Source organism: Alligator mississippiensis, chromosome 3 (assembly GCF_030867095.1).
Source record: "Alligator mississippiensis isolate rAllMis1 chromosome 3, rAllMis1, whole genome shotgun sequence".
In the NCBI taxonomy this organism is placed as follows: domain Eukaryota; kingdom Metazoa; phylum Chordata; order Crocodylia; family Alligatoridae; genus Alligator; species Alligator mississippiensis.
This window is the reverse complement of record NC_081826.1, coordinates 982,071-1,006,378: the sequence shown is the minus strand read 5'-3', so window position 1 is coordinate 1,006,378 and position 24,308 is coordinate 982,071. Positions and strand designations below refer to the sequence as shown.

The 24,308-nt window shown below is 58.8% G+C and overlaps 1 protein-coding gene across 1 annotated transcript; it reads right to left on the bottom strand.

Annotated features, from left to right (window-relative positions):
• Window positions 1–30: 30 nt before the first annotated feature.
• MAF1 (MAF1 homolog, negative regulator of RNA polymerase III) lies at window positions 31–24,044 on the bottom strand. The gene is made up of 8 exons (XM_059723626.1): window positions 23,795–24,044; window positions 16,924–17,066; window positions 14,854–14,982; window positions 11,350–11,515; window positions 10,412–10,533; window positions 9,797–9,916; window positions 9,125–9,244; window positions 31–2,944 (listed from the first exon to the last, which is right to left on the bottom strand). The coding sequence occupies exons 2-8, from the start codon at window positions 17,004–17,006 to the stop codon at window positions 2,923–2,925; spliced, it is 762 nt and encodes a 253-aa protein (XP_059579609.1). The 5' UTR covers window positions 17,007–17,066; window positions 23,795–24,044; the 3' UTR covers window positions 31–2,922.
• Between the last annotated feature and the right edge of the window lie 264 nt (window positions 24,045–24,308).

Sequence of the window (24,308 nt, the reverse complement as noted above, 5' to 3'; positions counted from 1 at the left end):
ACCCCACCCCCAGCACGACCAGAAAACGTCTTAATCACAGAAAACCTTTATTGGCGCAATGAAACGTCGCGCTGCAGCCAAGTCACACGGGGACGGCGGGAGGCGAACCGGGGAAGCCAGGCACAGCGCTGCAGTGGAGGGGCAGCACCGGGGCAGGGCTGGAGGGGGCTGCGCCCTAGTGCTGCCGCCACCGGTGCCCCCTTGCTCTGCAGCTGGGAGCAGAGGCAAGCGGCTGCAAGGGGACTGCAGGTGCCAGGCCCGAGGCAGGGGCCGGCCGTGCGGGTTGCCAGCCAGGCCCCCTTGCCCAGGGGATAACGGGGGGTTTGGCCAGCCCAGCACCCTGCCGCCTGCTCGTGGTGGCAGTGGCCCACAGCTGCAGGGCGGTGAGACAGGAACCACACCTGCCCGAGCCAGGCATCGCCTCTCCTGCCGCGGAGCCTGGGACCAGCTGCCCTGCCCTCACGTAGAGCCTGGCACAGCAGGCACGGGGGATGCAGCCCTTGGCGCTCGCTGGAGCAGGGGGATGGAGAGGGCCCTCGCTGCCAGCCGGTGGGTACCTGAGGTCAGGGCTGGGAGCAGCAAGGGTCCAACAGCACGGGCCAGGCCAGGCCAGCCCCTTTGGGCCGGTGCCCTGTGGCTAGTTTCATAATAGCTAGGGTCAGGAGGGACCTGATCAGATCATCTCACCTGACCCCCTGCCACGGGCAGGAATGAATGCTGGGTTCACAAGACCCCAGACAGGTGATCGTCCAACCTCCTCTTGAATTTGCCCAAGGGAGGGGCAAGGACCACCTCCCTGGGAAGCTGGTTCCAGATTCTGGCCACCCTAGCTGTAAAGTATTGCCCAGGCCCTTGCTCCACGGTGAGTGCCAGGGCCTGGGAAACAGGGGCCAGAACTAACCCCAAGGGGGAAGAAAAACCTGGCTTAACACAGGAGCCTGGGGCAGCGACGCTCCAGACAAGGCAGGCAGGGGCTGCTGCCCCACACCTGCAGTGCCTGCCTGCGCTGGCAGCAGCTGTGCCCACCGCTCTGGGCACAGCACAGCGCTCCCTCCCACCTGGGCTCCCCGGTGCTTTGCTTGGGCCCTGCCAGTGAAATGACCTTGGACCTGACGGCTCACATCTTCCCCCCACTCCTGCCAGCCTGCCCAGAGGGGGGACACCGTGCCCCAGCACCTATGGCTGTGGGGCAGGAGGTCACTCTGGTGCTGGAGGGGGGAGGCACAGGGAACGCAGGTGTGGGAGATGGGGTGGTGCACGCAGGTGGCAGGACCCTGAGCAGGACAGGGGGAGGGTGGAGACAGCTGCCAGGTCGCCCTGGGGCCGTACCAGGAGCTGCTTCCCAGCCAGCGGCCCTGGGCATGATCTGCTCCCACAGGGCTGGGCAAGCTCAGCACACTGGAAAGGCATGGGGGGGTTGCTGGCTGGAAGTGCACCTGGGGCAGGAGGCCAGCGGGACTCAGCTCCAGCCTCCCTGCAGACGGCAGGCTCCTCCACCCACCCTGTGTCTGCCAGCCCTGGTAGCAGGGCGAGATGGAGCTCCTGCTGCGCCAGGCCTGCCTGCAGCTTCATGGGTGCTGGCCCAGCAGCTGGGACAGGCCAGAGGTGCAGAGGCCCCCGGCTGGTCATGGAGAAATGCAGCGAGGGGAGGTGGTGTGGGCGAGAGGCGGCAAGCACAGTGCTCGCAGCATGGGTGCCCTTTGCCCGAATACAAGAACAGAATCTGGAGCCTGCACGGCCAATGCCGACTCCCACTCCCCACACGTGCGCCCCGGCCTGGCCGTGGTGGCTCTGGAGCTGCCAGCACTGAAAGTCATCTGTGGTTAAAAAAAAAAAAAAAAAAAGGAGCCAGGCCCTGGGGCTGCAACGGGCAGCCCTTGAACCCACGTGTGGACAGAGAGGTTGGCCGAGCCGGGCCGGGTCCCGGAGCAGGGGAGAGCACTCCTGGCTCTGCTCAAGAGCCTGGCAGGGCTGGAAGCTGAACAGGAGTGCAAGCGGCCTTCAGACCAGGCGAGAGGGGGCGACCTGAAGGACCAGGGATGCTGGATGCAGGGCGCACTGCACAGCCCACTGAGGATCCTAGGAATCCAGCCGGAGCGGAGAGGTTGGGGTCTGGCCTACCCCCCTCTGAGGGTGCGTGCCTGCCTGCTGCCCCTGCCTGGTCACCACGCTAAGAGCTCTTCTGTTCAGCTTTCCACAGCAGTGATCTGTGAAGCGGAGCCAGGTGCACTCTCTTTTTACTACAGGACCCCATCCGGCACTGCAAGCTCTCCCTGTCCCGATTTGGGGCTCAAGGGTTTCCCCTCACCCCATCCTACTTCCCCGGTGGGGGCTGCATCCTTTGTTGCGGGGTTGCTTAGGGGGCTGCCCCGGTGCCAGTGCAGGGAGCCGATGCCACGAGGGAGACAAGTCAGAGCAAACGCTGTCCAGGAGGGGCGGCAGGTGCTAGGCAAACCCCTCCGAGTGGACAGGCTCTCTTCCAGGGAGGAGATGAACAGCAGTCCATGGCGAGGGCACCACAGTTTCTCAAGGAGGCGACCCAGGCTGAGCGCGGGGCCCTGCTCCCTCCAGCTGCTGGTGCTGTGGATGGACGGAGTTTGCTGCATCGCAGCTGGAAAGGAAAGTGCTGGCGGAGAGTCCTGCCCGTGGGGGGGAGGTCAGTGCAGCAGTAAAGTGCGTCAAAGCTTTTCAGAGCCCCCACAGCTGTCTGGGAGCGCGTCCACGACAGGTCCGTGAGAGCAACACACAAAGCGTCCAGAAGGGCGGGAGCTGGCAGCTTCTTCTGCCCTGCCGGGCACCCAAACTGGGCATGGGTGGGTCCAGGGCGCATGAGCGGAGCGATGCTGTGGCTGCTGCGTGTGGGGCAGTTCAGACAGAGCCAGGCTGGCCCAAGCTCGGGCGCCGGCAGGGCCTTCCAGGCACTCACATGCACGCAACCTGCATCCTGCAAACAAAACACACAAGTTAGTGCTGCCTGGGCTGAGAACGACCTGGTGGGAGCTCACATTACTGGAGCACGGTCACGGATGAGTACAAACTGCTCAGGAAGGACAGGCAGGGGAGGAGAGGAGTTGCACTATATGCAAGAGATGTAGGACCGCTCAGAGCTCCAGTATGCAACTAGAGAGAAGCCTGTTGAAAGCCTCTGGGTTTGGGTCAAAGGGGAGAGCAACAAGGGCGATGTGTGGTGGGGTCTGCTATAGACCACCAGACCAGGAGGAAGTGGTGGATGAGGCTTTCTTCAAACAGCTAGTGCAAGTTCCACGTTCACAAGCCCTGGTTCTCTTGGGGGACTTCAGTCCCCGTGACGTCTGCTGGCAGGGCAACGCAGCAGTGCACAGGTAATCCAGGAAGGTTTTTGGAGAGTGTTGGGGACAACCCATTGGTGCAAGTGCTGGAGAGATCATCTACGGGCCATGCTCCTCTTAACCCGCTGCTCACAAACAGGGACGAATTGGTGGCAACCTGGGCAGCACTGACCGCGAGATGACTGAGTTCAGGATCCTGAGGAAAGGAAGGATGGCGAGCAGCAGAGTAAGGACCCTGCACTTCAGAAAAGTAGACTCGGAGTCGCTCAGGAAACTCATGGGCAGGATCCCCCGGGGGGGCAGGCTGAGGGGGAGAGGAGTCCGGGAGAGCTGGCTGTGTTTTAAGGAAACCTCACTGAGAGCGCAGGAACAAACCATCCCGATGCACAGGAAGACCAGCAAGTGCGGGGGAAGACCAGCTTGGCTTAGCAGGGAGCTCTTCAGTGAGCCAAAACAAAAAGGAAGCTTATAAGAAGTGGAAACTTGAATAAACAGCTATGGAGGAGTACCAGAGCGTTGCTCGGGCATGCAGGGATCAAGTCAGGAAGGCCAAAGCGCAGCTGGAGTTGCAGCTACAAGGGAGGTGAAGGGGAACAAGAAGGGTTTCTACAAGTACATCGGTAGCAAGAGGAGGATCAGGGAAAGTGGGGGTCCCTTCCTGCATGGGGGAGGCAGCCTAGTGACAGAGGATGCAGAAAAGGCTGAAGAGCTCAATGCCTATTTCACCTCAGTCTTCACAGGTAAGGTCAGCTCCCAGACTGCTGCACTGGGCAGCACAGTTTGGGGAGGAGGGGAGCAGCCAACAGTGGTAAAAGAACAGGTTAGGGGACTATTTAGACAAGCTGGACGTGTACAAGTGCACGGGCTGGATGGGAGGCACCCGAGGAAAATGGGCAGAAACAATTGCTAAATGGGCAGCAGCAATTGGTGACGGACGGGGGGACAAGGCTGAACTCCTCAACGAGTTCTTTGCCTCAGTGTTCCTAAGCGAGGGGCACGACAAGTCTCTCACTGGGGTTGTAGAGAGGCAGCAGCAAGGCGCCAGACTTCCATACGTAGATCCTGAAGTGGTGCAGAGTCATTTGGAAGAACTGGATGTGTTTAAGTCAGCAGGCCCGGATGGGCTCCATCCCAGGGTGCTGAAGGCACTGGCCGATGTCATTGCAGAGCCACTGGCGGGAATATCTGAACGCTCGTGGCACACGGGCCAAGTCCCAGAGGACTGGAAAAGGGCCAACGTGGTCCCCATTTTCAAGAAGGGGAGGAAGGAGGACCCGGGCAACTATAGGCCAGTCAGTCTCACCTCCATCCTGGGCAAAGTCTTTGAAAAAATTATCAAGGCTCACATTTGCGAGAGCCCGGCAGGACAAATTATGCTGAGGGGAAACCAGCACGGGTTTGTGGCAGGCAGATCGTGCCTGACCAATCTAGTCTCTTTTTATGATCAGGTTACGAAACGCCTGGACACAGGAGGAGGGGTGGATGTCGTATACTTAGACTTCAGGAAGGCCTTCGATACGGTATCCCACCCCATACTGGTGAACAAGTTAAGAGGCTGTGACGTGGATGACTGCACAGTCCGGTGGGTGGCGAATTGGCTGGAGGGTCGCACCCAGAGAGTCGTAGTGGATAGTTCGGTCTCGACCTGGAAGAGTGTGGGCAGTGGGGTCCCGCAGGGCTCGGTCCTTGGACCGATACTCTTCAATGTCTTCATCAGCGACTTGGACGAGGGAGTGAAGTGTACTCTGTCCAAGTTTGCAGATGACACAAAGCTATGGGGAGAAGTGGACACGCCGGAGGGCAGGGAACAGCTGCAGGCAGACCTGGACAGGTTGCACAAGTGGGCAGAAAACAACAGGATGCAGTTCAACAAGGAGAAATGCAAAGTGCTGCACCTAGGGAGGAAAAATGTCCAGCACACCTACAGCCTAGGGAATGACCTGCTGGGTGGCACGGAAGTGGAAAGGGATCTTGGAGTCCTAGTGGACTCCAAGATGAACATGAGCCGGCAGTGTGACGAAGCCATCAGAAAAGCCAATGGCACTTTATCGTGCATCAGCAGATGCATGACGAATAGGTCCAAGGAGGTGATACTTCCCCTCTATCGGGCGCTGGTCAGACCGCAGTTGGAGTACCGCGTGCAATTCTGGGCGCCGCACTTCAAGAGGGATGCGGATAACCTGGGGAGGGTACAGCGAAGGGCCACTCGTATGGTTAAGGGCCTGCAGACCAAGCCCTACGAGGAGAGACTAGAGAACCTGGACCTTTTCAGCCTCCGCAAGAGAAGGGTGAGAGGCGACCTTGTGGCTGCCTATAAGTTCATCACAGGGGCACAGAAGGGAATTGGTGAGTATTTACTCACCAAGGCGCCCCCGGGGGTTACAAGAAACAATGGCCACAAGCTAGCAGAGAGCAGATTTAGACTGGACATTAGGAAGAACTTCTTCACAGTTCGAGTGGCCAAGGTCTGGAACGGGCTCCCAAGGGAGGTGGTGCTCTCCCCTACCCTGGGGGTCTTCAAGAGGAGGTTAGACGAGTATCTAGCTGGGGTCATCTAGACCCAGCACTCTTTCCTGCCTATGCAGGGGGTTGGACTTGATGATCTATTGAGGTCCCTTCCGACCCTAACATCTATGAATCTATGAGGATGCTGAGGGAGTTGGCTGATGCGATTGCAGAGCCACTGGCCATCATCTCTGAAAACTCATGGCGATCAGGAGAGCTCCCAGATGATTGGAACAGGGCAAACATAGTGCCGATATTTAAGAAAAGGGAAAAAGGATCAGGGAGCTACCAGACCAGTCAGCCTCACCTCAGTCCCTGGAAAAATCATGGAGCTGGTCCAGGAATCCATTTCCAAGCCTTCTTCTGGTCACCTTCTTCTGGAGGAGAAGGCGATCAGAACAGTCAGCATCGATTCACCAGGGGCAAGTCATGCCTGACCAACCTGACTGCCTTCTATGACGAGGTGACTGGCTCTGTGAATGTGGGGAGACCAGTGGCTGCCGTGTACCTTGATTTTAGCAAGGTTTTTGATACAGTCTCCCACAGCATTCTTTCAGGCAAGCTGAGGAAGCACGGACTGGGTGAATGGACTGTAAGGGGGATAGAAAACTGGGTGGAGCATCGGGCTCAGAAGGTAGTAATTAATGCCTTGATGTCTAGCTGGCAGCCGGTATCAAAGTGGAGTGCCCCAGGGGTCAGTCCCGGGGCCGGCTTTGTTCAATGTCTTCGTCACTGACTCGTAGACTTCAAAGATGGCAGAGTGCACCCTCAGCAAGTCTGCAGATGACACCAAGCTGGGGTATAGCAGATACACTGGAGGGCTGGGCTAGGATTTAGAACAATATGGACACACTGGAGGATTGGGCCAAAAGGAAACTCATGAAACCTCAAGGACAAGTGCAAAGTCCTGCACTTAGGAGGCAGCAATCCCCTGCACCGGTGCAGGCTGGGGGGGGACGGGCTGGGTAGCAGCTCTGCAGAAAAGGACCTGGGGGGACAGGGGACACAAAGCTGGACAGGAGCCAGCAGTGTGCCCTTGGTGCCGAGAAGGCTACTGGCATCCCGGGCTGCATCGGTAGAAGCGTTGCCAGCAGATCGAGGGCAGCGATTCTTCCCCTTTATTCAGCACTGGGGAGGGCAAATCTGGATCCTGTATCCAGCTGTGGGCCCCACTACAGAAAGGATGTGGACACATTGGAGAGAGTCCAGCGGAGGGCAATGAAAATGAGTGTGGGGCTGGGGGACAGGACTGGTGAGGAGAGGCTGGGGGAACTGGGCTGATTGAGTCTGCAGAAGAGAAGACCGAGGGGGATTGAATAGCAGCCTTCACCTCCCTGCAGGGGGGCTGCAAAGAGGATGGAGCTGGGCTGGTCTCAGTGGGGGCAGATGGCAGGACACGGAGCAATGGACTCAAGCTGCAGCTAGGGGAGTGGAGGTTGGATAATCAGGAAGAACTCTCTCATGAGGGTAGTAAAACACTGGAACAGGTGGTGGAATCTGTATCCTTGGAGGTTTGAAGACCCAGCTCAAAGTCTTGGCTGGAATGATGTAGCTGGGAGCTTTCCTGCTTTGAGCAGGGGGCTGGACTAGGCGACTCCCGAGATCCCTTCCAAAGCTCATTGTAACAGGGCACCAGCCTCAGGCCCCGTTAGTCTCAGTTGTCCCACGGGACCGGAGCCTGCAGGAAAACTTACCATTGTACTATGGGATGGCGGCATGATTATCAGAGCTGTGCAGACAGCATCCCGATAGAGGACTATATCACCTCTGGGGCCACATGCGACTGAAGACGACGCCCATTGGCCAATGGGATTTCCGTCAGAAGCCAAGAGAGGCCACCGGCACAACTGAGATTCCCGAGAAGAGGAAGCACGAGAAAAGATGGGCTCATGCAAGGCACGCGGAGGCAAGGAGGCAGTACCGGGAGCTACGATAGTAAGCCAGAGCTGGGGACAAAGCCAGACCAGGTGAGGGCAAACTCCTCCATTAGAGAGGTGGCACAGAGTGAGCTACCTGGACCAGCGAGTTGAAAAATTTAAGAGTGCTGCTGGGGGGCGGGGGTGGCGAGCGACTCATCCTTGACAGGCTTAATGGGGAAAGGGATCATGGCAAATCTCCCTATGGTTAAAACTAAATATAAAGGACTGAAGGAACGGCAAATAAGTTGACTAATCAAAATGCAAAAGATTTGATTAATTGGAAGCCAATAAGCCTATTAATGGATGGAACATAAATATGAACTAATCGATGGATGATACTCACTACTAAATGGAACATAAATAAAGACAAATTGAATGTGGATAAACTCATTAACTGAAAAAAGATATATTGCCATTCAGTTGATTTGTCTATGTATCCTGTGGCATAGTATAAATAAGGGCCAATTATTATGTGGACCAGTGGCAACACATTTACTGACAAGGGAAGTAAAGATTAATTAAGGATGCATGAACCCACAAGTACTGGACTACTAACTGTTGGTCCCTGTGGGCAAGAGACTCTGTGTCCACTGGCTGGGAATGACCCTCTCAGCAGCACAGAAGGGGAAAGGGATCTCGGAGTCATAGCCGACTCCAAGATGAACACGAGTCATCAGCATGAGGAAATCATCAGCTAAGCTAACTGCACTTTGTCATGCATCAGCAGATGCATGGAGAATAGATCCAAGGAGGCGATACTTCCCCTCTACGCGGCATCGGGCAGACCGCAGTTGGAGTATGCATCCAGTGTTGGGTGCCGTACTTCAAGAAAGATGTGGATAGACTCACGAGGGTCAAGAGGAGAGCCCCTCGTATGGTCAGAGGCTTATGGGACAAGCCCTACGAGAAGAGACTGAGGGACCTGGACCTCTTCAGCCTCCGCAAGAAAAGGAGGAGAGGGGATCTTGCGACCACCCACAAATTCATCGGGGGATGCAGCAAGGGATTGGAGATGCTCTGTTCACCAGGGCGCCTCTTGAGGTAACAAGGAACAATGGTCAGACTGACAGAGAGCAGATTTAAACTAGATAACGGGAAAAACTTCTTCATGGTAAGGGTGGCCAAAATTTGGACTGGGGTTCCAAGGGAGGTGGTGCTCTCCCCTCCTTGGGGGTCTTTAAGAGAAGGCTGGAGAGGCATCTGGCAGGGGTTGTCTGACTCCAGTACTCTTTCCTGCCTAGGCAGGGGGGGGTTGGACTTGATGATCTGTTGAGGTCCCTGCCAACCCTAACATCTATGAATCTATGATTCACTGCAGCTGGGCCAGACAGCCTGGAAGGGAGGGACAGCGGGGGTGTCCTGCCTGCCAGGAGAGAGGCTGAGCCCACGCACCTCTCCTCCTCGATGCTGCCGCTCTCATTGTCATTGGCGTCCGTGTTCTCCTCCAGGTCATCCTCGCCGAGGTCCATATTCAGTTCGTTCCCAGCCTCCGAGTGAGTGTACGTGTATCCACTGGAGAGACAAAGGGCAGCGCAGTGAGCGTCCAGACTGCTCCCCAGAGAGGCCACGCTGCTGGGGTTCCCTGCTGGCTCCAGTCCAGGGGGGGAGGGTCAGGCCCTTGGCTGCTCTGAGAAGCAGCTATTGAGTGTCCGAGTCCAGCCCCTACAGCCATAAGAGAGGAGGGTAGGTGGCCACCCTCCCTGCAGCTGGCAGGCAGCACCCAGGCCTTTAGAGAGCAGCCAGGTGAAGGGCACCCTCTCTCTATGGGGCCACGGCTCCCAGCCAGATTGTCCTTCAGTTTAAGAGCGATGCTGTGAATCCCTGGAAGATGGAGGGGCCTGGCTGCTCCTGCTGGGTTGTGCCCCACTCCACTCCCATGGCTGGCTGGCTGGGGGCACTGGCACAGAAAGGAGGGCAGTTCCCAGACATTCATTTGCTGTGTTCCAGCTCAGGGGGGCACCCGGGGTCCTGGACCAAGGGGCTCCAGCCCACCAGGGACATGGCTTTCAAGCAGGCAATGCAAGGCTCCTTTAAGGCGACTTCCCCGAGGCCACGTGACCTGACCTGATGGAACGGCAGGTGAAGAAGACGATCCTCTTCAGGCGCTTGTTGTAGAAGAAGTAGTTGAAGGACCAGAGACTGCCGTCCTCCCCGAACGGGTCCGAGTCCAGGTCCGGGTTGTAGCTGTAGCAGTGAGAGTGCAACATAAGCGATGTCCCTCCGAGGGCTGAATGAGGGGGCTCAGGACATGCAAGGCTGGGCTCTGTTGGGCCCAGGGGCACCAGCCTGCTCCAGTGAAGGGGAGGGCAGGGACCCTTGCTGGGACAGAGAGCAGACTCAGACTTTTTATCATGGCTTGAGCCAGCAAATGTCCTCTCTGGCCCTGCCTGCTACGCTGGGAGGTCCCAGACGCCTGCTGGATGGGGAAGGCGAGTCGCCCATCTGCCCATGCTGCTTCTAGGCTGGGCACGAGCGCAGGCCACTATCCACAGCTGTGACTCCCCGGGGGGGGGGGAGTCGCAGCAAAGGAAGAGCACCCCCCACCCAGCACCCTGCCCCATAAGCCAACCTCAGGAAGACACCCTTCTCCATGCTCCACAGCATGTTTGGGAAGAGGGGCCTGATGATCTGAGGCTATGAGGGGCAGGCCTGGCCCCCCACCCTGCAGGTGGTACGCACCTGTAGATGTCGCATTCAGAGAGGCAAATCTCTTCGTCCACAGCGTCCCACAGGTGAGGCTTCAGGGCATTGAAGTCCTCGCGGACTGCTGAGAAGAGGCTACAGTTGACGGCGTTCACCACCTGAGGAAGCCGAGACACTGATCAGGGAGCTGTGAGCAAACCGCTGTCCCGCAACACTGGGCAGGCGCCCACTCCTCTGGGGTCCACTCACGGTTCTCACAGACAGGAGAGCTGAGCTGTCTCAGCACCTGGTCCTGGCAGGTTAGCCCACAGTGGTCCAGAAGGCAGGCTAGAGCCCTGCCAGCCTAAGGCATTGCCCCCACACCCCTTCAACCCAGCAGGAATGAGCCTTGGCTTTGGAAGTGCAGGACAAGTTAACCCAGCCCTGGTGCCTTGAAGACTGCGGAGTCCACAGAGAATGAATCTGCATGCAGCCATCACTCCACAGGAACCAGAATCCAACCTAGTCCATGAGAGCGAGGGAGAGGTGCAGACAGATACGCTCCTGTGAGACTCAGAGGCCCTGAGGACGAGAAGCTGGAGCGTAGGTGACGCAGGGGCCAGGGATAGGGTGGTTAGATCTGTTATAGGCTCCCATGGGCACCAGAAAGCCTTGGGGCCCATCCAGGGCCTTGCTGCTGCTGATTTCACATGAGGGTGCTCAGGTCCCTCCATGAAGCAGTAGAATACCCAAGGGAGGTGCAGGGAGGAAAGCAACCCTGGAGCCCTTGACACGGGCCAAGGAAGAACTGGGGAGAAGCAGAACAGTGCACCCCTGGTAGCAGCAGGGGTCCATGCTCAGGGAAAGGCAGTGATGCTGACTCCCAGGGCCATGCAGAAGTGCAGGAGGCTACGCAGGCCTGAGGGACTCCATGGCAAGGGCATGGCCTCTGCAGGGCAGGATCAGCATGCCCACCAGGGTGCCCTGGTACGTACCCAGTTGAGGCTCGGCTCCCTGCTGAACTCGTGGCTCTTGGCAGCACTGAAGTCGTAGTCAGGCCGGAAGGACTCGTTGAGCGTTGCAATCAGATAGAAGAGGGTCTTGCGGCTGCACTTGTCACTCAGGGGCCCTTCCTCATCCCCACTCTGACTCTTACTGAGCCTGCCCAAAGGGAATGCGGTCAGCAACGGCTCCCAGCTTCCCAGAAGCAGGGCAGGGAAGCCACAGCTGGGAGCAGGGGCTCCATGGGCCCCCTGCCCCTTGGGCCCCAAGCAGCATGCACACAACCAGTTGGGATCCAGGCAAGGGTCCCCTTCCACCACTCCCAGTGCAAGATGGGCACTGCCAGATGCAGCCAGGCCAGTGGGCTGGTCATATACACCAGTGGCAATGCACCCCTAACACTTGTGTGGCCAAAAGCTGATCAAAGGCCACCACAGCAGCTTGCCAGGAGCTCCATCTAGTATAGCAGTCGATGGGGGCAGCCCTCCTCTTCCCAGGAGAGCGTGCGTCCCAGCAGACCATGCTGCAGCAACACCTGGAGGCTCCAGGCCAGAAGGCAGTGCTCCCCAGGCTGTGTGTCTGCAGGGGGTGGCAGCTGGCTGCGTTGTGGGGCAGCCTCAGCCCTTGCCCTGTGGGCTCTGCCCACAAGCTACAGACCCCCACACCAAGGGGAAGAAATACATGCGGGGCTCCTGAGGCACCTCTCGGAGACCATAAAAGCTAAAGAGGCGGTAGTCATGGGGGACCTAAACTACCCGGACATCTGCTGGGAGACGCAGACAGCAAGGTCCCACCGCTCACGCAGGTTTCTAACCTGTGTACAGGACCTCCACCTGACACAGGAGGTGCATGGTCCCACTAGGGGGAATGCCATACTGGATCTGCTATTGGCAACGGGAGATGACATGGTAGGGGACCTCCAGATCAGTGGTCACCTGGGAGACAGTGATCACCTTATGATAGAATTCAACATAAGACGTTGAGTGGGTAAGGTAACTAGTAGGGTGAAAGTGCTAGACTTTAGGAAAGCTGATCTCAATACACTCAGGCGATTAGTCAAGGACGCACTGCAGAGTAGGAGTTTTGAAATGATGGGAGCCCAAGAAGGGTGGCTGTGTCTAAAGGAAACGATCCTCCGGGCACAAAGCAAGACGATCCCCGAGCGAGGCAAAAGAGGGAAAGGGGCCAGGAGACTCCCCTGGCTGACCAGAGAAATCCAGGGCAGCCTAAGGGCCAAAAGGGGAGCACATAAAAAGTGGAAACAGGGTGAGATCACTAAAGATGAATATACCTCCTATGCTCGTGCTTGTAGGGAGGCAGTTAGGCGGGCCAAAGCTACCATGGAGTTGAGGATGGCATCCCAAGTAAAAGACAACAAGAAATTGTTTTTTAGATATATAGGGAGTAAAAGGAAGGCCCAGGGAGGAATAGGACCCCTGCTAAATGGGCAGAAACAATTGGTGATGGACAGGGGGGACAAGGCTGAACTCCTCAACGGGTTCTTTGCCTCAGTGTTCCTAAGCGAGGGGCACGACAAGTCTCTCACTGGGGTTGTGGAGAGGCAGCAGCAAGGCACCAGACTGCCATGCGTAGACCCTGAGGTGGTGCAGAGTCACTTGGAGGAACTGGATGCCTTTAAGTCGGCAGGCCCGGATGGGCTCCATCCGAGGGTGCTGAAGGCACTGGCCGACATCATTGCGCAGCCACTGGCGGGAATATTCGAATGCTTGTGGCGCACGGGCCAAGTCCCGGAGGACTGGAAAAGGGCCAACGTGGTCCCCATTTTCAAGAAGGGGAGGAAGGAGGACCCGGGCAACTATAGGCCAGTCAGTCTCACCTCCATCCTTGGCAAAGTCTTTGAAAAAATTATCAAGGCTCACATTTCTGAAAGCCCGACAGGGCAAATTATGCTGAGGGGAAACCAGCACGGGTTTGTGGCGGGCAGACCGTGCCTGACCAACCTAGTCTCTTTCTATGACCAGGTTACGAAATGCCTGGACACAGGAGGAGGGGTGGATGTCGTATACTTAGACTTCAGGAAGGCCTTCGATACGGTATCCCACCCCATACTGGTGAACAAGTTAAGAGGCTGTGACTTGGATGACTGCACAGTCCGGTGGGTGGCGAATTGGCTAGAGGGTCGCACCCAAAGAGTCGTGGTAGATGGGTCGGTCTCGACCTGGAAAGGTGTGGGCAGTGGGGTCCCGCAGGGCTCGGTCCTGGGACCGATACTCTTTAATGTCTTCATTAGTGACTTGGACGAGGGAGTGAAGTGTACTCTGTCCAAGTTTGCAGATGACACAAAGCTATGGGGAGAAGTGGACACGCCGGAGGGCAGGGAACGGCTGCAGGCAGACCTGGACAGGTTGGACAAGTGGGCAGAAAACAACAGGATGCAGTTCAACAAGGAGAAATGCAAAGTGCTGCACCTAGGGAGGAAAAATGTCCAGCACACCTACAGCCTAGGGAATGACCTGCTGGGTGGCACAGAGGTGGAAAGGGATCTGGGAGTCCTAGTGGACTCCAAGATGAACATGAGCCGGCAGTGTGACGAAGCCATCAGAAAAGCCAATGGCACTTTATCGTGCATCAGCAGATGCATGACGAATAGGTCCAAGGAGGTGATACTTCCCCTCTATCGGGCGCTGGTCAGACCGCAGTTGGAGTACTGCGTGCAGTTCTGGGCGCCACACTTCAAGAAGGATGCGGATAACCTGGAGAGGGTCCAGAGAAGGGCCACTCGTATGGTCAAGGGCCTGCAGGCCAAGCCCTACGAGGAGAGACTAGAGAAACTGGACCTTTTCAGCCTCCGCAAGAGAAGGTTGAGAGGCGACCTTGTGGCTGCCTATAAGTTCATCACGGGGGCACAGAAGGGAATTGGTGAGGATTTATTCACCAAGGCGCCCCCGGGGGTTACAAGAAACAATGGCCACAAGCTAGCAGAGAGCAGATTTAGACTGGACATTAGGAAGAACTTCTTCCCAGTTCGAGTGGCCAAGGTGTGGAACGGGCTCCCAAGGGAGGTGGTGCTCTCCCCTACCCTGGGGGTCTTCAAGAGGAGGTTAGACGAGTATCTAGCTGGGGTCATCTAGACCCAGCACTCTTTCCTGCCTATGCAGGGGGTCGGACTCGATGATCTATTGAGGTCCCTTCCGACCCTAACATCTATGAATCTATGAATCTATAAGCTCATTAGTGCCTCAGGCAAATGGCAAAGCAGAAGCACCCTGGCTCCCAAGCACTGCCCCTGCACCCTCTCCCAGGGACGGCCCGGGGGGGGGGGGGGTGAATTGGGGTGACTGCCTCAGGCCCCGCGCTTTGGGGAACCCCATGGAGCTGGGTGGAGCACCTGCAGCAAGTCTGCATTGCTGCCAGCTTCACATCCAGCTGCTCAGCACCCCCACCACCAAATCTGCTGCCGGGGCCCCACACCCTGCTTGGATTATCTCTGCCCTCTCCAACACAGGGTAGGCTCGAGGAGGAAGGCGGGGGCATACCTGCTGGGGCTGATCCCTGTGGTCTGAGGCGGCGACAGGGCCTCAAGGACATGCGGCTGGCCCTCCTGGCAAAACTGCTTGAACATGTGCTTGTCATCCCCGGCCATCTTGCACGAGTAACTCTCGATCCTGCAAAGACACAGCCCAGAGCCCTGAGCATGCAGCCTCCCGATGGCAACATGCTGGAGGGTGGCTCCTCAGTGCAGCAGGCAGCCTGCAGTATCCTGGTGGGGCACAACTATCACTACCACTGCTGGGGCTCTGGGCACACCAAGAGAGAGTGACATTCTCCACTGCGCCTGGGCCACCAGGTCACCTGGGAGATTCCAGTCTGAGCAGGGCAGAGGCAGGGGCAGCATGTGCACAATCAGCCAGTCTCCTCCACCCCAGGCCCAGGACAGCTTCCCAGGGCTCCGGCTGGGAACATGCCCAGGAGCCATTGGAGAAGCTCCCCAGACATTTCTCAGCAGGCTGAAACAACCCAGCAGGTGCCCTCTGCTTGTGCCCCATTACCACCCAACTCAGAGCAGGCAGAATGGAGGACTGCTTGCACAGCGATAGTAGCACAGTTGGGTCTCATTTGCTTGGGCCAACGGGGTGGAAGCGCCGCAGGGGTGGGGAACTCTGCTTAGGGCAAAGGGGCAGACAGCCCCACCTGGCTGATGGATGCCCAGGGGCTGCTCCCACTTGCCCTCCCAGCAGAAGGCAACTGTGGGAAGCGGGTCTCATGCAGGCCCTGCCCAGGCCACAAACTCCAAGATCAGACACGCACTGAGCTTCCCTGTCCTGTTTACACACCTCCTTCCTCCCTCCCCTTCTGCCAGCTGTGCCCAGACCAGCCCCTTCTGCTTTCATGTCTGTTCTCGTCTGCCTGGCTCTGGCACAGGCATCGGTGCTGATGGCTGGGCTGCACACAGCCTGAGGTACGCTGATGGGGCTGGGTGTCCAGTGCCACCTGCAAGCCAAGTCTCAGGGATGCATTTCTCCAGGCCCCAGAAACACAAGGCCCAAGACTGCTCCCAGCAGCAGTGAGCTGTGGACTGCCAAGCCAGTCCTGCTGAGGCTGAAGGGAAAGGGTGATGCTGGCATGCCCCACCCAGCACAGCTCAGCTTTCTTGTACCCAATGCCTCCCAGAAGGAAGAGAGGGCACAAGTCCAGCCTGGCAAGAAAGGGGCCCACAGAGCAAATGGACCCAGGAGTCCCAACACTCAGGCCCCCAGACTAGCCACCGGCCAGTGCAATGCTGTCCACCAGCCTCAGCAACAGCATGAGCTGGCGGCTGCACCGGGGGTGTGGGGGGAGGTGGGAAAACTCTCCCCTCCTGGCCTGGCTATCTGTCACCCATACAGCACCCCAGAGCATGCAGAGGGCCTGGTGACGGCTGCAGCTTTGCCTGGGTCCAGCAGTGCAGAGTGTCCGAGTCACTGCGCTCCCTGCCCCCCCCCCCCACTCCAGCACAGGGCCTGCAGGTTGCACCCACTGTTGACAGAGGGGGGGCAATGGCTGCTCCAGTCAGGCTCTTAACACCCTGGAGCAGCTCCCAAGGAAAGCAGTATCACAGCCCGTTGGCTCCATCCTTGCTGCATTGGCTCTTGCCTGGAGGGCAGACGGTTCTTTGCAGCTCAACAGCCCTATGCCAAGGTTAATGCTCCCCTCCTTCCCCAACTGAGATGCCAGGAGAGCATGCCAACCCCCAAGCACTGCCTCTTGTCACCCGCTGCACAGGAGAGGCCAGGAGACCCACATGATGAGGTGCGTAGTGCAAGCACCTTGGTCCTAGAGCAGGGCTACCCAGCTTGGAGGAGCTGGACAGGCACCCGGGCCCTCCCCACAACCACATGAGCTGGCATGGAGACAAGGCTCAGATGGGAAACAGCCAGGAACTGGAACACTGGGGCTCTACCCAGCTTCTGGTGATCCGGCATGGCCTCAGACCCAGACGCCTCTGTAGCTAGGAACTGGATCTCACCATCAGAGCTCTCAGCCTGGGCCCACCCCCGGCAGGCACTTCCGGGGACACGGGGAGGATGCGAGGAGAGGAACCCAGCACGGTTTGTGACAGCACCCACCTGCCGATGATGTGAGCATCTCCCGTCTCCACTGTCAGCTGAGAGTTTATTGCTTCAAAGCTTGAGTTCTCCAGTAGCTTCATGGTCTCCCCTTCTGGCTCTGGCACGATTCAGTGCAACAGCTGCTGCAAGACTCCTACAGCCTGGCAAAGATATGGACTCCCATCAGCCACCTGACTCCTGGAGGGCCTGACGCCCCCACAGCCCTGCCGGTCCCGCCAGGCAGCATGTGGCTTAGCACCGAGGTAACAAACTGGCCCAGGGGCAGGAGACAAAGACGTGCCAGGCTTGAATGAGGTAGTACCTTCCCCGGCAAGGCCTTCAGCAGCCGCCCTCGCCTCAATGGGGCAAGCCCCCCTCCAAGCCTTTTCACTTCCCTGCCAGCGCCCAGGCCTGTGCTCTGCTGGAGTCTCCAAGCTCCCTCCTTGGTCCTCCTGTCCTGCCTGCAGGCTGTGGCTAGGAAGCCCCTCACCCCACCAGCTGGGCTGGTGCCACCGCCCCGAGCTGTCCTCTGGGGTGGTCTGAGCAGAAGGCTCTGGCATCTGCTCTCCTCAGGGCTTGGCAAGTGCCATTAGAGAAGCATTTCTCAAACTGTGGGTTGCAAGAATATATGAAAGGGTTGCAAACAAATTTAAGAAATGGGTCCTCCTTTAAAAGAAGAGAAGTGTGGGAAACCATGGGTTTTTCCCTTCAGGCTGGCAGAGACCAGGCCTGCAAGAGGCTGCCTGTGCACCCACTCCGTGCCCCACACACCAGGGGCTGGGGCCTCGGGGCAGGGCAGCAGGTTGGGAGTGAGGGGCACTAGGTTGGGACTGGCCGTCAATGTTTACAAAGGAGTCCTGGTACAAAAGAGGTAGAGAACCACTGCATTAGAGCAGCGCTTCCCAACCCGTGTGCCATGGCATGCTGCTGTGCCATCAGACATGTCCAGGTGTGCCGCAGAACCTTGGGGGGCACGGCCCCCAGCAGGGTGTGGCTGCAGCCAGTGCTGCCACCGCGCCCCAGCCAGACCCGCGTCGATACCCCCCTTCCACGTTGGGCCGCTCACCACCCCGCCTGATCCGCGCGTGGCTGCTTGCTGCCACCCCCCCCTTTGCTCTGCATTCAGCTAGTGTGCCATGGGATGGAAAAGGCCAGGTAAGTGTGCCGTGGGATGGAAAAGGTTGGGAAACATTACATTAGAGCACAGCACATTCCAGGGACACTCGCTGAGCCGGGCCTGCTGGAGAGTGCCCCCCTCCCCCCCGGCACTGCTACAGCGGCAGGATCAGAGGCGTGCAGCACAATTTGCCCAGACTGTGCCCCATCCGAAGGACAAGGACTCCAGACCAGGGTCACCCCAAGGGCTCGCGGGCTGCCAGGGCCTCAGGGGAGCATGCTCTCCTGTTGCAGAGCTCAGCATGGGCAGCACCCCCGCTGCCTGGCTCGAGGCCCAGCGCAGTCCTGTGCTGTTTACAGACTCTCCTGTTACAAGCAGAGGGGCACATGCCACAGCCCTCCAGACACAGTGTCCCCTTACAGCCTCCTCAGGCACTAGCCAGGCCTTCATCCCAAGCTAGGCACTATGTCCAAGGAGGCTGAGCTCTGCCCTTTGGTTTCAGACCCCTGTGAAGTAGGGGAAGCAGGCGAAGGCCCTGTATGTCCCTGGACCAGCCCGAAGCAGACGGCACACACAGAGTCAGAGCAAGGGCAGGAGTGAGCAAGAAGGAGCAGGTGCCGGGGCGAGAGCCTGCCCTGGCCACAATGTCAAAGGGAAGTCAGCTCCACCAAGCTTGCAGGGCGCATGCAGGCTGCCTGAAGAGAGGATTGCAGGGGCGGGCTGTCCTCTCCCTGACATAGCCCAGGCGGGATTAACAGGAGGGGCACGCGAGTAGCAGCAGCAGCAGGGAGAACAGCTCTCCTGACAGGCAGCCTCAGCCTGAGCGGCTGCAAGAGCAGTCAGCCCCAGCCCAGTGCTGTGCCCTGACTGGGCCTCACTCAGGCGCCTGCCAGCAGGATGCAGTCCAGCTCCTGCCCCAGTACCAACGCTGCTGCTACAGTGGCCAAGCTGTCCTGGGTGGGAGCCAGGCCAGACAACGAGGCCTTGGTAACACCAGCACCCCCTTCTGCGCAGGCTCGCTGGGGCAGACACCCAGGGTGCAAGGCACTGCACAAGGAAACGGACTTTGCCTCTACCTCCCGACACTGCCCAGAGGCTTCAGCACTGCAGGGCAAGAAGGAAGAAGGACAAGGGCCAGAAGTGAGGGAGGGACCTTCCAGATGAAGGGCTGCATGTGACCCTTGGGGTTAGCTTGGTCCCAGGACAGCAGGGACTGGGAGAGAGCCCCCACCCATGGCTCCTTTCTGTGTAATAAGTGCAGCAATGAAGCGGGCAAGGGAAGGGGCGACTGCCACTCTCCCTGACATTGCAGGAGTGCCTGAAGGCCCAGAGAGGATCCCAGGGTCAGGCTGTCCATGTTACAAGCATCCACAGCCTGCAGTTGGGATCCAGGGTTAAAGAGCAAGCCTGCGTCTGCTCCAGGGCGCACACAACGCATCAGCCTGACCCCTCCAGGAGAGGCTCCCTAGCACTCCTGCCAGATTATCCAAGCAGTAGAAAAGCAACCAGCCAAGGACTGGTCACACCAGGAGTAAAAAAGCAGAGCAGGTGCTGAAAGCCAAGGGCTGAGATCTTCGCTCCAGCCACGGCCAGGGCGCACCAACCTTGACAGACCCCCTTGCCAGGCAGGCCTCCCTCAGGGACCCAGACACACTGGAGGTACCGAGCGCGGGGGCTTGCAACAGAACCACTGCCCAAAACCGATGGTTGTACAGGCAGGAGACGGCGCTCCAGGACCCTAACCACCCCGCAGCGAGGTCCGGGTGCTCCAGCCCAGCAGCCTCAGCCAGGGCCACCAGTAACTGTGCAAAAGACACAAAGTACCTGCTCCCGTTGCAATGTTCTCCTGGCCCAGTGGCTCGCAACCTCTGCAGACTCAGAGCCCCCGTGGGAAAACACCAGCCCTTTGCTTTCTCTTGTTTCTTAGCTATGGAAAAACAGAGCAGCTCTCATTGCAGAGAGCTCTGCTCGCAGAGGGACGCAGTGCCTCCAGGCTCCTGCAGCGGGGACTGGCAGGGGGAGTCCTTCAAAACACGTTCCAATTTCGCTCGTCTCAAGGGGCTGCCGAGAGACCTGGCAGCAGCAGGGAAGCCCTGGAGGCCAAAGCACTGCTTGTACCGACCCTGGCTTAGTCCTGGCGTCGGGGATCGTGGTGCTCCCCTGGGTTAGGGGGCCAGGCCACTCGGGTCAGGCAAGAACATGGGAAACGGAGCAGCGGGGCTGGAAGGGACCTGCAGAGGTCACATCTAGTCCAACCCCCTGCAGGATCATCCTTATTCAGACCGTCCCAGACAAATCCACCTAAACTCTTCATAAAACTGCTGCCAACCCTGACACAACACATCACACCTAGCTCTGCCACAGAGAGAGGGGGGACCATGACAGCCAACGTGTCCTGCTGCTGCAAAGGAGGCTAATATGCACTCAAGTGATCTCAGGCTGAGGCCATGCCCCCGCTGCAGAGGAAGGCAACTGTCCCTCCCCAGCACGGACCAATTTGAGCAGGGGGGGAAATCCCTTCCTGCCCCAGTGCAGCATCGGTCTGAGCACGAGCGCAGAGGCAAGACCCTCCAGCCAGGACCCTCCTGGAACTGCCAGCTTGTGCCTAGTATCCTGTCCCCGGTGCACCACAACGGGCCACATGAGAGGAAAGCCCCAGAACCCAGTCGCAGAGAACACAGGACAAAGCTGTTTGCTGGAGAAGGTTATTCTTCCCTTCGAACAGCGGCCACTTCTCTAAAGAGGGAGGAAGACCCCTCATGCTTTCCCTTCTTCTCAGCTGACAACTCGGGAGCGGCCAAGGTGCGAGCTGCCGGGACTTGGAGATCAGCCAGCCAAGCCTGAGGACCTTGGTCAACATGCGAAGGGACTGCATCCTCCAGACTGTCACGGGGATGCTGTGGTGCTGAACAGAAAACGAGGCAGAAGCAGGAAGCTGTCAGGACAGTATACTTAATAGTGAGCAACAGGTGCCAAAAGCCCAAGGTTATAAATACTTGTAGGCTGTCAGCCCCAAGCTCTGGGCTCAGGATACGGACGGGACTCCAGCCCACAGAAGTGTCACCACCAGCAAGGCAGAATGGTGCAAAGGCCTCGCTCCCCCTTGTGAGGCGGGGGCAGGAGGCCCGGCACATACCTGCTTGTACACGCAGACGCTTGGTGACCCATTCTAGTAACCGGCCTCCTCTCCTAGCAGGACTCAGTGACCCCTTCCCTTGGCACCTCCTGCAGAATCTGTTAAGCTGTTTGTTAAGGACAGCAGGGCTTAACCCTCAGCTCTGCCCCAGTAGCACCGTCTACCTGGCCAGTGGAAGAGCCCCCTCATGGGTGTCACGCACCTACCCTGCTCTCAGTGAAGGGGTGTAGCCAGGACATCTCCACGATCTAAGTGCGAGGAAACACTGCAGAGCCTTTGGTAACTAGGTACAGAGCTAAAAGCACCGGGTCAGCTCTCCTTTGCCAGAGGCAGAACCCCAATTTCAGCACGTCAGAACCGAGCTGGTGGGTCCAGAGCCCACTTCAGTCTGGGGCAGAGACCGAGCTCCCCTGAGCAAGGCTGCTGCCGTTCTGCTCCCTTGCAGCTACAGAAAATCATAAAGCTAAGAGACAACTATTAGGTCATGGAACAGGAAACCAATGAGGGTCACATGATCAGTATTTTGCAAGAGAACTAGAGGAGGAAGGAGCGGGGCTGCTGCAGGGAGTCATGAGAGAGGGCTCAGCAGCAGAGTTGGACAAGGCAGAGGAGCAGGTGGCAAGCGGAGGGCACTCCCACAGCAAGATCCCCGTCTGAAATAAGAACCTGCCCAGCGCTGGTGGAGGTAGCTCATGTCCCCAGCACAAACCAGGAGCCAAGCTGCCCCTTGCTGCAGCCTCTCCACCGAGCTTGCCAGATCCCAGAGGCTGTGTGAAGCAACTCCCTTTCCCGGAGCCGTTATCTCAGTCCTACAGCGCTCGCATAAGTTCAAAGACCAGATGTATCCGCAGCTGCAGCAGGTCACAGCCTGAGCTCAGTGGGGCAGTCTTAGGTAAGACAGCAAAAAAAAGAAGGAAGAGGAAGGCAGGTTCCACTTCTTTATGCCTGGGCAATAACAGCCACAAAGCCACTGCCTGAAATGCTTCTGGCATCAGGAGAAGTCCCAGTGCCATAAGGCACTTCAGGAGAGAGATAAATTACCAGTTTGTCAGGAGGGGAAAGAAAGCAACCCTGGGCTGACTCCCTACAAGAGACCGGGAAAGGCAGCTGGCAGAGGGGGCCAACGGCAGAGAGGGAGAATGGATAAAGGCCGACGTCCCAGCTCTGCCCCTAGCCTTTGCTTTCCGTCCCTTTCCTATAGCCTGGCACTTCTGAGGGATACCAAAAGGCACTGCTTAGATGTCCCGTGCTCTAGGCAGGTGCTGCTCCACCACGGCAGTTTGCCCCTGCACTCCTGGGTAGTTTGTCCAGGATCAGCAACAGCAGAGACGCCACCAGACACCAAAGCGGGTGCTGATTTGCAATCACACTGAACAAGCTTCGGGAGAGGACCACGATAGATAAGCCAGGTACAGCTCTGAACCAGTATCTTAAAATAGGTCACGTATCTTCTATGCGAGCCAAACCACGGGTGCTGCCTGCTCAGGGACACAACACGAGCACGTGTTCCTGGGAGCAAAGGATGGAGAGCCCTGCAGTGACATCGCCCAGGGTGTTGGGGAGGGAGAGGGTTGAAAACCCTGGTTTTGGTAAATGATGCACGATTTTTCTTTCCAATAAGGAGTCACCCAAATGCATTCCTGGCAGAAAAGGACAGTGACACCGAACAAGAGAGGCTTCAGGTTTGAAGAGACAACCGATTCCTGAAGATTTTGGGTCCAAGGGTACAGCTTCTCCATCTACCCATGATGCTAAACGGCACCAAAACCACGCCTGACCGCAAAAGCCTCCAGAAACAAACTGTCCAACCCGATCTAAAGGCAAAAGGGCGACTCCATCACACCCCCCAGCGTCTGCACGAGCAGCACGAGTCTGACGACAGACCGAGACATGACATGATGCAGTGACCGACGCCAGACAAAATCCGATTAGAAGCCAGGTGCAAGTTACCCACAATGACCCACCCTCCGTGCAGGCTTTTTGGCCCGAAGCAGAGGCCGTTCCTAGAAGACAAGGTCCCGCAGCACAGGGGAGGGCCGATGGGGCGATCTCTGTGCCCCCTTCCAGGCTAACCAGCAGGGCTCCTGGCACGACAAAGCTTTGCAGAAGCTCTGAAGAGGCCTGGGACCTTGCACCCTCCCGCTGCGGGGAGCGTCTCCTGGCGGTAACTCCTGCTTCCAGCGGCGCTGGGGGTGGCACAGGGGCTCGTGGGTGCAAGCAGCAGCGCAGAAGTCCAGGCGAAGCAGGCAGCAAAGGGGGTCGCCACCGCCGCCTCCTCCTCCTCCCGCACGCTGGAGCCCCCATGCCCGGGCCCTGCTGCGCGACGCCAGCACGTGCTGGGGCAGGACGAGGCTGGCATCCCTGGAAGTAGGGCGAGAACTCGGTTTCCCAGCAGGCCGCGCGCCAGAGGCCGCTGCTCCCGGCATGCCGCGCGGCTCGCCCAGCCCCAGCAGCAGGCCCGGGAGGCGGGGAGCCTACAGCCCCCAGCATGCCTCGCGCGGCCCAGCCAGAGCCGCCGCACGCAGGGCGGCGCGGGGCATGCTGGGGGTTGTAGTCCGCAGGTCCCCAGGGACAGGGCCGGGCCGGGCCGGGCGGGGCTGGGCTGGGCTGGGCCGGGCGGGGCGGCGCGCACTTACCCGCGTCTCCCCGGCTGCTGGCGCCCCCGCGGCGGCGGCTCGCTCAGTCCCGCGGCGCCGTCGAGCGGAGCGGGCTCCGGGGGGAACAGTAAGCGGGCACCGCCGGCCGTCTCCTAGACGCGGCCCACCGGGCCTCCGCCCGCCTCGACATGGCGCCGCCGGCTCGGCAGCGACCGCACGACAACCCCGGGACTCCTCAGGCGGCGGCGACGGCTGCGCGGCTCCTCAGGCGCCGGGCGACAACAAGCGGCGGAGCCCCGCCCATGGCCGGGCCGCCCCAGTCCCGCCCGTTGCCATTGGAGGAGCCAGGTGCCAATTGTTAACGGGCTCGCCTTCCATTGGCCAGGGCGGCCGTCAATCCAGCCCCGCGTTGCCGCCCTCCGAGGAGACGGAGCCTTCGGGATAGGCTGAGGCTGCGCCGGCTCTGATTGGCTGGCGGGGGACAAAGACGGAGGGAGCCGCTGTCAATCACCCGCGCTGGCCCCGCCCCCTGCCCGGGGGGCCAGATGCTGCC

What these genes read in the sequence shown, in the direction of transcription:
- MAF1 (XM_059723626.1), bottom strand. Translation starts at nt 17,006, where the DNA reads ATGAAGCTACTGGAGAACTCAAGCTTTGAAGCAATAAACTCTCAGCTG. An exon ending in GATGCTCACATCATCGGCAG is followed by an intron (nt 14,983 to 16,923) that starts GTGGGTGCTGTC and finishes GTGTCTTTGCAG; the next exon opens with GATCGAGAGTTACTCGTGCA. An exon ending in ACAGGGATCAGCCCCAGCAG is followed by an intron (nt 11,516 to 14,853) that starts GTATGCCCCCGC and finishes CCCTTTGGGCAG; the next exon opens with GCTCAGTAAGAGTCAGAGTG.